The sequence below is a fragment of the Macaca thibetana genome, chromosome 17, assembly GCF_024542745.1.
Source record: "Macaca thibetana thibetana isolate TM-01 chromosome 17, ASM2454274v1, whole genome shotgun sequence".
Lineage (NCBI taxonomy): Eukaryota > Metazoa > Chordata > Mammalia > Primates > Cercopithecidae > Macaca > Macaca thibetana.
In genome coordinates, this window is record NC_065594.1 from 75,786,889 (window position 1) to 75,802,032 (window position 15,144).

General features: G+C 38.1%; 1 protein-coding gene across 5 annotated transcripts in view; it reads right to left on the reverse strand.

Moving 5' to 3' along the window:
• UGGT2 (UDP-glucose glycoprotein glucosyltransferase 2) overlaps positions 1–15,144 on the reverse strand; it is a 248,017-nt gene that overhangs the window by 106,091 nt on the left and 126,782 nt on the right. For all 5 annotated transcript variants that reach the window (XR_007720872.1, XR_007720873.1, XM_050766710.1 and 2 more), the window contains exons 21-22: positions 2,861–3,067; positions 801–932 (exon numbers count right to left, since the gene is read on the reverse strand). Coding sequence is in view for 3 of the 5 variants with exons in the window: in XM_050766710.1 (XP_050622667.1) it covers positions 801–932; positions 2,861–3,067 (339 nt within the window). In the remaining 2 variants the exon portion in view is untranslated. The remainder of the gene's footprint in view (positions 1–800; positions 933–2,860; positions 3,068–15,144) is intronic.

The window sequence follows — 15,144 nt, forward strand, 5'->3', positions numbered from 1 at the left end:
AATTCAAGCCACAGATATGTCAAACACACTGCATTCATCGACTTAATAAACCTAAGCACCAGATTCAGTTTTTTACTTAAACAATTTGTATGAAATAAAATCAGACTATCATATTAAAAATATTAGTATATAGATATCATTCACTTATTTTGTATGTGTCTACAAAGATTATAATCAGAAAAACATTTATATTAACAGGAAAACCATGATATAAAATTATATATAGTAGGATTATAAGGATGTATTCTAAAAAACCAAAAATGGAAGGAAAAACAATAAGCTATTAAGTTTTATTAGGGTGGTTGGAGAGTAAGAGATTTCCTTCTTAGAGCTTTGTAAATATTTTATTAATAAAAACTACATGGCAATTTATACTACTTGATACTTCAAAACTTATAATAGTATCTAATGCCATTTAACATAAACAACTGTAGGAACAAGAAAAAAGACGTAATAACCTACTTAGTATACCTACTACAACAGTGGTTCTCAATGACAATGTTTGGATGCTGTGCATTACGTTGTTTCTTCTAATACTTACATTAGAACAAAATAAAAGCAAGACACATAAAGAACATTCTTCCTTACCCACATCATTGTTATCATTGAATGGGGGAAAGAATGAAGGAATGGGAAGTGTGTCATGACCCCATTTTATTTATGCTGAGTTGTGTCTGGTGTCTTCAGCTCATGAACACCGTCCTGTGTGTGTGTCACATCAGGTGAATTGTGACAGAAAAAGTCAGACCAGTGCATTGCAGTGTCACTGAGAAAAGAGAGCAATAGCTTTTTCTACTTACTCTCCCATTGCTGACAATACCCATTTCTCCAGGACGCAATTTAAGTACATCTTGACAGAACAACTGGTGAGTTCGAAAAATATTCACTCCAACAGTGTTATATTTTTTCTCAAAAGCATTCTTATTCATCCCCTAAAGTAGAAGTTAAGATTGATGAAACTAATACGAGAACAGTAAATATATTAAATCATTTTGCTTAAAAAGCTACTTTAATATTAGTATAAAATTTTATATAATACTTTTAAAAATTATTTAGTATAATTTTCTTCTGAAAGAACATTTTTAAAAAAAGAATTGTGTTTTGACAAGTCATTTATAACATGCTTAAATCTTGTTCCAATTTGATACAGTTTGCTATTCATTCTTCAAGAATTTCAAAGAAATTACCAGATTAGTAAATTACTAGGGAACATCAATTTAAATAAAATTTGATATGAAGAAAATGAAATTAAATATTTATTAAATTCTGAACTCAGTACCTCTTATTTGGTATTCTTAATTTAAAAAGTGTTAAAATGGAAATACTCCTTTCTCCCCATCATACTAATCCCAGAAGATCAGTTTGGTAATAATATATTTAAATATGGAAATAATAAAAATAACCCTTGGTCAAAGTAAAAAAAATATGGACATTCACAGAAAATAAGCCACATATATGCTCATTGCACCTTCATATTAAGGTGCATTTCTCTCTCTCAGTACTTCCCAAACTTTAATGTGCATATCAATCACCTGGTATCTTGTTAAAATGCAGAATCTACTTCAGTAGAATCAGGGCCTTAAATTCTGAATTTCTAACAAGTTCCCAGATGCTCTCATGATGATGAAAATGTTCTTGCATTGTCCAATATGGCAGCCAAGGCCTCACGTGGTTATATGGCATTCAAAATGTGGCTACTATGACTGAGGAACTGAATATAAAATCTTATTTAATTTTAATTTAAGTATAAAATAGCCATATGTAGCCAGTGGCTGTGGTGTTGGACCGTGTAGGCCCTGATCCTCTTTACCTCCAAAATCCCCATTCCAATCATCCCCTTTCTGACCACAACCTCATGACCATCCCCCATCCCTAATTACTCAACCTTTCAGTCCACAGACTCTACCATTTATTTACTGTCCATCATCCTTCCCATGGCATAATTTCCTTTTAACCAAGTTCTATTTCAGGGTACTTTACTAAAACCAAAACTTTCTCCATGTTTAGCTCCCTCAAATGCTCCCCCTCAGTCATATAAACTGGGCCAAACCCCAACCTTGGTTAAACAAAACTGCTAAGTCTGCAACTGGATGAAAACAGTAAAATACAGCTGGAGAAAAACATATGACCAACGCTGATCCCGCTTTAAATTTATGATCATTAATCTCAAGTGGGCCCTCAGCAATGACCAGAAATCTTCCTTCACTAGTGTATTAAATTTACTTTCTCACTCTCAGAATAATAGTAAAATATTCGACGTTTCCGCTTTTTGTCCTCGACCCTTTAAAAATACATCCTGCCACTCTAATCCTTAGCTAATGATCTGACTTTTGCAAGCAAATCAATCAAAACAACTTATAAATATTTTGTCTGTCTTTCCTCCTACAATGTAAGCTCCACAAAGAACAGGGACAGGGACTCCATCTGCTTGTTCACAAGTTTATCTCCATTGTCTGATAAACAATCAATATGTATTTTTCGAATGAATAATGATTCTTTCTTCAAGAGGATCACCATTGAAATTCCCCCCCATAATGGACCCCTTCAGTGAAATACCTGAGATTTACATAACGCTTTAACAACCCCCAATTATTCGCTTAAGTACATATCCTAACAAAAATGCCATCAACTTTAAGAATCACGAAGTAGTTAATAAAACATATGAAATTTGATTTATTAAATGCCTCTGTGCAAAGTCATATCATTTAATGTTTATCTTTTCCCATTTGAAAAGGAATGTTTATTATCTCCATTTGTTTAAACCTGTTAATCTTTTTCAGTAACAGTATCTCCAAATACATTCACTTATACTTTTAAAATATGCAATATGTACATATTTAATATTCAGATAGCTACTGACCTCAATAAGGAATGTTTTAATTTTATCTCCAGAGTAAATAGCTGTAGCAGTTTCTTCCTTTGCCAGTTGCCCAAGAAAGCTTCTCAAAAACCTGGTCTTCTGTGTAAGAAAAGCTGCCAAAATTCCTCTAGAAATAGCTGTGTTCTCTTCATTTATTTTTGATGTAGGATTATAAATAATCCCCAATCGACTATGAACACTTGTTTTCTGCAAACACATTTAGAGATGAAAAGGACAAGTATCTTACATATCTTTTTACAGGTGAATATATTTTCTTTCCCATCGAGTTTGTTCGTTATATCATGCACCATCTTTCACTATCAAAGCCCTCCCATGTTGACTGTACTAAATGTGATATACCACTGAAAGAGCCTAACAATCATTTTACTAACTCTAATTCCTTCACATCTTTGCATAATGATTCCTTTGTAATGTAACATTATATTTAAGCTTTTTGTACGTGAAATAACACAAATAAAAAATACACAAAACAAAATGTAGAGCTTAGTGAATTAACCCATACAACTACTATTCTGGTCACTGGCACTGCCAGCAATCCCCAAAAATATTCCTCAGATCTCTGTCAATTACCACATCTTCCCACTTTTCTAAAAACAACCACTCTCTTGTCATTTATGGTAATAACAACTTTGCTCTTCTTTATAGTTTATTCCCTAAGCTTGCATTGCTAAACATTTAATCAATTTTAAATTTCATATAAACGGGATCATGCAGTATTATTTTGTGTTCTTTCTCCACTCAATAATGTGAGATTTATCAATACTGTTTTCTGTAGCTGTAGTCGATTTTCAGTACTGTACAGAATTCCATCATATGAATATACATTCTTTTATCCATTCTACTGTTGCTGGACATCTGAGTTTTTCCAGTTTAGAGCTCCAAAAACAGGATACACATATCTTCCATTTCAGAAGATGCTAAATAGTTTTTCAAAATAATTGTACTAGTTTTCACTCCCACCAGCAACAGTTCCATCACCTTACAGCCTAAGAAACACTTTGTATTGTCAGATTTTAATTTAACTCATTATTGTACATATGTAAAGATATCTCATCAGGTTTTTAATTTGCTTTTCTCTTATCATTAATGATACTGAACACCCTTTGATATGTTCTTTGGCTTCTTTTCTGACTTGCCTGTTCAATCTGCTTCCAGTATTTTTTGGATTATCTTTTTTGGCCCCTGACTTGGAGGACTTTGATTTTCTAAGACTCAAGTGCTTTTTTTGGTTATATGTGTAAAGATATGCTTCTCCCATTCTATGGCTTGTTTTGTAGTGTACTGATGTGTTATGATGGGAAGCAGTCCTTAATTTTAAAGTAGTTCCATTTATTGGTATCATACCTGATGGCTACTGGGTTTTGGGTCTCATTTTAGAAATCTTTCTCTAAAGTCAAAAAGATAATCTATATTAACTTTAAGAAGATTTATTGTTTTGCCTTTTATGTTTAGCTCTATAATCCAACTGGAATCAATTTTTGTGCATGACGTGAAAAGAGGAAAGTGTCAAAGATTACCCTTACTGTTCCATAAAGCCAACTTTGTTATAAATCAAGTGTTAATATATGCATGGCTCTATTTCTGGGTTCTCTAATCTCCTTCCATTGCTCTATTTTTCTATCCTTGTGCTAATACCAAACTGTGTTCAATTATGTAGTTTTATCAAAGATCTTGATATCCAGTAAAGCAATTATCACTTTTTCTGCTTTAAGATTATTTTAGCTCCTCTTGGTGCTTTGAATTTCTGGATGAGTTTTTGAATCTGCTTGACAATTTCCACAAAATTTTCCAGTGTTTGATATTTTTCATACTATTGTAAATGGTATCTTTACTTAAACTGCATTTCTTGTTTGTTGCAACTCTTAGAAATATAATTAATTATTGGACATTGACCTGGTACTAAACAACCTTAAACTATATAATTAATTCTAATAATTTATATGTGGATATGTATTTTCTGTGTAAACAATTTGGAATGGCAATTGGAAGACAAATCAATAAAGATTATACAATCTGTAGAACAGAATGTAAAAAGAATGAAAAAAATGAACAGGTTCTCAGAGAAACGTGGGACACCATTAAGCATGCCAACATATGCATAATAGAAGACCCAGGAAGAGAAGAAAAAAGAAACGTAGAAAATATTTAAAAAAAAAAAAAAAAAACCACTGAAAGTTTCCCAATTTTGATTAATAACATAATTTACAAATCTAAGAAACTCAATGTACTCCAATAAGGACAAATATAAAGATATCCACAGCCAGGCACGTGAGTCAAAATGTTAAAAGCAAAAGCTAAAATCTTGAAAAGAGCAAGAGAAATGCTTTTTTCGTTGTATACAAAAGAATCTCAATAGCATTAAAGGCTAACTTCTTATCAGAAACAACAGAAGCCAGAAGGCAATGAGATGGGGGCGTTCCAAGATGGCGGAATAGGAACAGTTCCAGTCTGCAGTTCCCAGCGTGATCGACACAGAAGATGGGGGATTCCTGCACTTCCAACTCAGATACCTCGTTCATCTCATTGGGACTGGTGAGAGAGTGGGTGCAGCCCAAGGAGGGCGAGCCGGAGCAGGGCAGGGCGTCGCCTCACCCGGGAAGCACAAGGGGTTGGGTAATTTCCCTTTCCTGGCCAAGGGAAGGCGTGACAGACTACCTGGAAAAACAGGACATTCCCACCCAAATACTATGATTTTCCCAAGGTCTTAGCAACTGGCAGACAAAGTGATTCTCTTCCGTGCTCAATTCGGCAGGTCCCACGCCCACGGAGCCTTGCTCACTGCTAGCCCAGCAGTCTGAGATTGAACTGCAAGGCGGCAGCCTGGCTGGGGGAGGAGCGTCCACCATTGCTGAGGCTTGAGTAGGTGGACAAAGCAGCCGGGAATGTCTAACTAGGCGTAGCCCACCACAGCTCAGAAAGGCCTACTGCCTCTAGACTCCACCTCTGTGGGCAGGGCTTAGCAGAACAAAAGGCAGCAGACAACTCCTGCAGACTTAAACATCACTGTCTGACAGCTCTGAAGAGAGCAGTGGTTCTCCCAGCACGGTGTTTGAGCTCTGAGAATGGACAGACTGCTGCCTCAAGTGGGTCCCTGACTCCCTTGTAGCCTAACTGGGAGACACCTCCCAGTAGGAGCCAACAGACACCTCATATAGGCGGCTGCCCCTCTGGCACTCAGCTTCCAGAGGAAGGATCAGGCAGCAATATTTGATGTTCTGCAGCCTCGGCTGGTAATACCCATGCAAACAGGGTCTGGAGTGGAACTCCAGCAAACTCCAACAGACCTGCAGCTGAGGGACCTGACTGTTAGAAGGAAAACTAACAAACAGAAAGAAATAGCATCAACATCAACAAAAAGATCATCTACACCAAAACCATACCTGTAGGTCACCAACATCAAAGACCAAAGGTAGATAAAACCACAAAGATGGGGAGAAACTACAGCAGAAAACCTGAAAATTCTAAAAATCAGGGGGCCTCTTCTCCTCCAAAGGATCGCAGCTCCTCGCCAATAACGGAACAAAGCTGGATAGAGAATGACTTTGGTGAGTTGACAGAAGTAGGCTTCGGAAGGTCGGTAATAACAAACTTCTCTGAGCTAAAGCAGGATATTCGAACCCATCTCAAGGAAGATAAAAACCTTGAAAAAAGATTAGATGAATGGCTAACTAGAATAAACAGTGTAGAGAAGACCTTAAATGACCTGATGGAGCTGAAAACCATGGCATGAGAACTTCGTGACACATGCACAAGCTTCAGTAGCCAACTGGATCACAGGAAGAAAGGGTATCAGTGATTGAAGATCAAATGAATGAAACAAAGTGAGAAGACAAGGTAAGAGAAAAAAGAGTAAAAAGAAATGAACAAAGCCTCCAAGAAATATGGAACTATGTGAAAAGAACAAATCTACGTTTGAACAAATGTACAAGAACAGAAATCACAACAAACCGTCTCTCAGACCACAAGGCAATCAAATTAAACTCAGGATTAAGAAACTTACTCAAAACCGCTCAACTACATGGAAACTGGAAAACCTGCTCCTGAATGACTACTGGATAAATAACGAACGAAGGCATAAATTAAAAAAAGAACAAATCTGAAAGTCATAGGGAGAATGGAACCAAGTTGGAAAACACTCTTCAGGATATTATCCAGGAGAACTTCCCCAACTTAGCAAGGCAGGCCAATGTTCAAATTCAGGAAATACAGAGACCACCACAAAAATACTCCTCGAGAAGAACAACCCCCAGACACATAATCATGAGATTCACCAAGGTTGAAATGAAGGAAAAAGTGTCAATGGCAATCAGAGAGAAAGGTCAAGTTACCCACAAAGGGAAGCCCATCAGACTAACTGCGGACCTCTCGGCAGAAACCCTACGAGCCAGAAGAGAGTGGGGGCCAATATTCAACATTCTTAAAGAAAAGAAATTTCAACCCAGAATTTCATAGCCAGCCTAACTAAGCTTCATAAGTGAAGGAGAAATAAAATACTTTACAGACAAGCAAATGCTGAGAGATTCTGTCACCATCAGGCCTGCCTTACAAGAGTTCCTGAAGGAAGCACTAAACATGGAAAGGAACAACCAGTATCAGCCACTGCAACAACAGGCCAAATTGTAAAGACCATTGGTGCTATGAAGAAACTGCATCAATTAACGGGCAAAATAACCAGCGAACATCGTAACTACAGGATCAAACTCACACATAACAATATTACTGTTAAATTTAAATGGGCTAAATGCCCCAATTAAAAGACACAGACTGGAAATTGGATAGTCAAGACCCATCAGCGTGCTGTATTCAGGAGACCCATTTCACATGCAGAGACACACATAGGTTCAAAATAAAGGGATGGAGGAAGATCTACCAAGCAAATGGAAAGAAAAAAGAGCAGGGGTTGCAATCCTAGTCTCTGATAAAACAGACTTTAAATCAACAAACATCAAAAGAGACATCAAAAAATATATATGCACCCAATACAGGAGCACCCAGATTCATAAAGCAAGTACTTGGAGACCTACAAAGACACTTAGACTCTCACACAATAATAATGGGAGACTTTAACACCCCACTGTCAATATTAGAAAGATCAATGAGACAAAAGGTTAACAAGGATATCCAGGACCTGAACTCAGCTCTGCACCAAGCAGACCTATTAGACATCTAAAGAAGTCTCCACCCCAAATCAACAGAATATACATTCTTCTCAGCACCACACTGCACTTATTCTAAAATTGACCACATAATTGGAGTAAAGCACTCCTCAGCAAATGTACAAGAACAGAAATCACAACAAACCGTCTCTCAGACCACAAGGCAATCAAATTAGAACTCAGGATTAAGAAACTTACTCAAAACCGCTCAACTACATGGAAACTGGAAAACCTGCTCCTGAATGACTACTGGATAAATAACGAACGAAGGCATAAATAAAGATGATTTTTGAAACCAATGAGAACAAAGACACAATGTACCAGAATCTCTGGGACACATTTAAAACAATGTGTAGAGGGAAATTTATAGCACTAAATGCCCACAAGAGAAAGCAAGAAAGATCTAAAATCAACACCCTAATATCACAACTAAAAGAACTAGAAAAGCAAGAGCAAACACATTCAAAAGCTAGCAGAAGGCAAGAAATATTTAAGATCAGAGTAGAACTGAAAGAGACAGAGACACGAAAAACCCTTCAAAAAAATCAATGAATCCAGGAGTTGGTTTTTTGAAAAGATCAACAAAATAGACCGCTAGCAAGACTAATAAAGAAGAAAAGAGAGAAGAATAAAATAGACACAATAAAAAATGATAAAGGGGATATCACCCCTGATTCCACAGAAATACAAACTACCATCAGAGAATACTATAAATGCCTCTACGCAAATAAACTAGAAAATCTAGAAGAAATGTATAAATTCCTGGACACATACACCCTCCCAACACTAAACCAGGAAGAAGCTGAATCTCTGAATAGACCAATAACAGGCTCTGAAATTGAGGCAATAATTAATAGCCTACCAACTAAAAAAAGTCCAGGTCCAGACAGATTCAGAGTCAAATTCTACCACAGGTACAAAGAGGAGCTGGTACCAGGCCGTCTGAAACTATTCCAATCAACAGAAAAAGAGGGAATCTTCCCTAACTCAATTTATGAGGCCAACATCATCCTGACACCAAAGCCTGGCAGAGTCACAACAAAAAAAGAGAATTTTAGACCAATATCCCTGATGAACATCAATGAGAAAATCCTCAATAAAATACTGGCAAACCAAATCCAGCAGCACATCAAAAAGCTTACCCACCATGATCAAGTCAGCTTCATCCCTAGGATGCAAGACTGGTTCAACATATGCAAATCAATAAACGTAATCTATCACATAAACAAAACCAATGACAAAAACCACGATTATCTCAATAGATGCAGAAAAGGTCTTCGACAAAACTCAATAGTCTTCATGCTAAAAACTCTCAATAAACTAGGTATTGATAGAACGTATCTCAAAATAATAAGAGCTAGTTATGACAAACCCACAGCCAATATCATACTGAATAGGCAAAAACTGGAAGCATTCCCTTTGAAAATCAGCAGAAGACAGGGATGCCCTCTCTCACCACTCCTATTTAACATAGTGTTGGAAGTACTGGCCAGGGCAATCAGGCAGGAGAAAGAAAGAAAGGGTATTCAATTAGGAAAAGAGGAAGTCAAATTGTCCCTGTTTGCAGATGACATGATTGTATATTCAGAAAACCCCATTGTCTCAGCCCAAAATCTCCTTAAGCAGATAAGCAACTTCAGCAAAGTCTCAGGATACAAAATCAACGTGCAAAAATCACAAGCATTCCTATACACCATTAACAGACTGAGAGCGAAATCATGAGTGAACTCCCATTTACAATTGCTACAAAGAGAATAAAATACCTAGGAATCCAACTTACAAGGGATGTGAAGGACCTCTTCAAGGAGAACTACAAACCACTGCTCACAGAAATAAAAGAGGACACAAACAAATGGAAGAATATTCCATGCTCATGGATAGGAAGAATCAGTATCACGAAGATAGCCATACTGCCCAAAGTAATTTATAGATCAATGCCATCCCCATCAAGCTACCAATGACTTTCTTCACAGAATTGGAAAAAACTACTTTAAACTTCATATGGAACCCAAACAGAGTCTGCAACCGCCAAGACAATCCTAAGCAAAAAGAACAAAGCTGGAGGCATCATGCTACCTAACTTCAAACTATACTACAAGGCTACAGTAACCAAAACAGCACAGTACTGGTACCAAAACAGAGAGACAGACCAATGGAACAGAACAGAGACCACAGAAATAACACCACACATCTACAACCATCTGATTTTTGACAACCCTGACAAAAACAAGAAATGGGGAAAGGAGTCCCTATTTAATAAATGGTGCTGGGAAAACTGGCTAGCCATATGCAGAAAGCTGAAATTGCATCCCTTCCTTACACCTTACACAAAAATTAACTCAAGATGGATTAGAGACCTAAATGTTAGACCTAAAACCATAAAAACCCTAGAAGAAAACGTTGGCAATACCATTTAGGACATAGCCATGGGCAAGGACTTCATTACTAAAACACCAAAAGCAATGGCAAGAAAAGCCAAAATAGACAAATGGGATCTAATTAAAGTAAAGAGCTTCTGCACAGCAAAAGAAACTACCATCAGAGTAAACAGGTAATCTACAGAATGGGAGAAAATTTTTGCAATCTACCCATCTGACAAAGGGCTAATATCTAGAATCTACAAAGAACTTAAACAAATTTACAAGAAAAAAACAAACCCATCAAAAAGTGGGCAAAGGAAATGAACACACACTTCTGAAAAGAAGACATCTATGCAGCCAACAGACACATGAAAAAATGCTCATCATCACTGGTTATCAGAGGAGTACAAATCAAAACCACAATGAGATACCATCTCACGCCAGTTAGAATGGTGAGCATTAAGAAGTCAGGAAACAACAGGTGCTGGAGAGGATATGGAGAAACAGTAATGCTTTTACACTGCTGGTGGGACTGTAAATTAGTTCAACCATTGTGGAAGACAGTGTGGTGATTCCTCAAGCATCTAGAACTAGAATTACCATTTGACCCAGCAATCCCATTACTGCATATATACTCAAAGGATTATAAATCATGCTACTATAAAGACACATGCACATTTATGTTTATTGTGGCACTATTCACAATATCAAAGACTTGGAACCAACTCAAATATCCATCAATGATAGACTGGATTAAGAAAATGTGGCACATATACACCATGGAATACTATGCAGCCATAAAAAGGGATGAGTTCATGTCCTTTGCAGGGACATGGATGAAGCTGGAAACCATCATTCTCAGGAAACTATCATAAGGACAGAAAACCAAACAATGCATGTTCTCACTCATAGGTGGGAATTGAACAATGAGATCACTTGGACACAGGGCGGAGAACATCACACACTGGGGCCTGCTGGGGGCTGGGGGTCTGGGGGAGGGATAGCATTAAGAGATATACCTAATGTAAATGATAAGTTGATGGGTACAGCAAACCATCATGGCACATGTATACTTATGTATCAAACCTGCACATTGTACACATGTATCTTAGAACTTAAAGTATAATTTTAAAAAAAAGAAGGCAATGAAACGATATATTCAAAGTGTTAAAATATTCCTTACAACTACTATAAAGTTTCTTAAAACTACTGGCATCTGCTTATATTTACAAAGGCAGAAGAAAGCAAGCTACGAAAGGAGAGAATTAAAATATACAGAAAGGATAATTAATAGAATTAAAACTCTAAATGGCTGGGCACAGTGGCTCCTGCCTATAATCCCAGCACTTTAGGAGGCTGAGGCAGGTGGATCACCTGAGGTGAGGATTTCGAGACCACCGTGGCCATGATGGTGAAAATCCATCTCTACTAAAAAAAAATACAAAAATTAGCTGGGCATGGTGGTGCACACCTGTAATCCCAAGCACATGGGAGGCAGAGGCAGGAGAATCACTTGAACCCAGGAGGTGGAGGGTGCAGTGAGCCGAGACTGCACCACTGCACTCCACCGAGACTGCACCACTGCACTCCAGGGTGATTGAGTGAGACTCTTTCAAAACAACAAAAACAAAAAAACAAAAACAAACAAAAAACTCCCCACAAAACTCTTAAATATAAAAATTATGAAGAAATTTTAAAAGACTGATAGTTCTAATATAGACATTTTTTAACCGTCAAGAACATCACATACTAATTTAAATGATGTCAAAATGTAAAATGACATGCAAAATATTAATCTACAAAATGCTTCTACGGGTCAATGATAGAATCGTAACACCTACAAGCCTGATATTATCTGGCACCTCATTCTTCTGTTATCTCATCTCTTCCCCTTGCTGTGTTCTAGCCATACACTTTGCTGTCTTCTTACTTAAAGTATGTTCTTGCATTAGAACCTCTGCATCAGCTAGACACTCTGGTGGGAATATATTTTCCCTCAGTATTTGAATTGTTAATTCCCTCAGTTCCTTGAGGTCATTGCTGAAATGTCATCTTCTCAATGAGGCGTATCCTGCCAACCTTATTTAAAATTGTAATCTGTCTGCAATCTGACTCTCTGCTCCTGAGTTTCCCTTACCCAGTTCTTTTTCTTTTTCCACAGCATTTCTCACCTTCTTGACATGTAACTCAACTTACATATATGTCTATCACTTATTGTCTGTCTCCCTATCCACACTACTCCTGCTAAAATTTAACCTGCACAAGAGAAAATACCTTAATATTGTAAACTAATATATCCCCAGAAGGGAGAACACAGTCACTCAAATACTTAGACAATAAACGAATAATAAATAGATTACATATGAAAAGGACATACTTATTTAGACGCAAAAAATACACTTATCCCTGTGGAAGTTTTAGCCACTCCAGCCAGGGTTATAAGGACAGAGCTCCAATCTCTCCCTGGGACAGGGCTTCCGGGGGAGGGTGGCGACCATCTCTACAGATTGGTCTACTCAGCTGTTCTAGCCTGCCAGCTCTGGAGAGTCCAAACAGTCCAGACAAGGAAGGCTCCCCCGCCAACAGAGCATAGCTGCTCTGCCTGATCATGGCCAGACTGCTTCTTTAAGCAGCACCCCAGCCATTCCTCCTCACGGGGGGGGACCTCTCTGCAGAGGCTTCAGCCACGCCAGCCAGGATTACAAAGACAGAGCTTTGATCTCTTCCTGAGACACAGTTCCCAGTGGGAGGAGCGTCTACCATCTCTGCAGTTTGGTTGACTCAGCTGTTCCAGTCAGCCGGTTTTGGAAAGTCCAAACAGTCCGGATGAGAAAGGATCCACCCCAACATAGCACACCTGCTCTACCAAAAAGCAGCCAGACTGCCTATTTAAGCAGGTCCCTGATCCCATTCTTCCTATCTACATAAGACCTCACAACAAGGGTCTCCAGCCACTTGCTGTAGGTGTGTTTGGACTGGCAAAAGGTCTGTACCCCTCTAGGACAGAGCTTCCGGAATGACCTGGCTGCCATCTTTGTTGTTTTGCAGCCTTCACTGGTGATACCTCTGGGTACAGGAAAAACAGAAGCAAGTAGGGTCTGGGGTGGACCCTCAGCAAACTGCAGCAGCCCTACAGAAGAGTGGCTTGACCGTTAAAAACAAACAGAAAGCAACAAAATTATCATCAACAAAAAGGACCCCACAAAAACCCCATTCAAACGTCAGCAACCTCAGAAATCAAAGATGAGAAAAAAATCCAAGCAAAAATGCTGAAAACTCAAAAGGCCAGAGTATCTCTTCTCCTCCAAATGACTGCAACATCTCTCCTCTAAGGGGACAGAACTGGGCCGAGGCTGAGATGGCTGAAATGATGGAAGTAGGCTTCAGAAGGTGGGTAATAAGGAACTTTGCTAAGCTAAAGGAGCATGTTCTAACCTAATGCAAAGAAGCTAAGCACTATGATAAAACACTACAGGAGCTGTAAGCCAGAACAATCAGTTTAGAGAGGAATACAAATGACCTGAAGGAACTGAAAAACACAACATGAGAACTTCACAATGCAACCACAAGTCTCAATAACTGAACAGACCAAGCAGAGGAAAAAAATTTCAGAACTTGAAAATTATCTTGCTGAAATAAGGCAGGTAGACAACATTAAAGAAAAGAGAATGAAAAGGAACAAGCAAAACCTCCAAGAACTATGGGATTATGTAAAAGGAGCAAACCTATGACTGATGGGGTACCTGAAAGAAACAGGGAGAACAGAACCAAGTTGAAAAACATACTTGAAGATATCATCCAGGAGAACTTCCCCAACCTAGAAGGAAAGGCCAACATTCAAATTCAGGAAATGCAGAGAACCCCAGTAAGATCCTCCATGAAAAGATCAACCACAAGACATATAATCATCAGATTCTCCAAGGTTGAAATGAAAGAAGAAATGTTAGAGGGCAGCCAGAGAGATAGGCTAGGTCATCCACAAAGGGAAGCCCATCAGACTAACAGCAGACTTCTCAGCTGAAACCCTACAAGCCAGAAGAGATTGGGGCCAATATTCAACATTCTTAAAGAATTCCCAATTCATTTCTTAAAGAAAAGAATTCTGAAGGAATTCTCCAAGAAAAGAATTTCCAGAATTTCATATTTGGCCAAACTAAGCTTCATAAGCAAGGAGAAGCAAATGCTGAGGGAATTCATCACCATCAGGCCTGCCTTGCAAGAGCTTCTGAAGGAAGCATTAAGTATGGAAAGGAAAAACCATTAGCAGCCACAACAAATACACACTGAAGTACACAGACCAGTGACACTATGAATCAACCACATAAACAAGTCTGCAAAATAACCAGCTAGCATCATGATGACAGCATCAAATTCACACATAACAATACTAACCTTAAATGTAAATGGGTTAAATGCCCCAAGTAAAAGACAAAGAATGGCAAGCCGTGTAAACAGTGAAGACCCATCAACACACTGTCTTCAAGAGATCCATCTCACATGGAAAGACACACATAGGCTCAAAATAAAGAGATGGAGGAAAATTTATGAGCAAATGGAAAACAGAAAAAAGCAACAAAGATTAAAAAAGAACGTTACATAATTATAAAGGGTTCAATTCAAGAAAAGCTAACTATCCTAAATATACATGCACCCAATACAGAAGCACCCAGATTCATAAAGCAAATTCTTAAGAGACCTACAAAGAGACTTAGACTCCCACACAATAATAGTGAGAGACCTTAACACC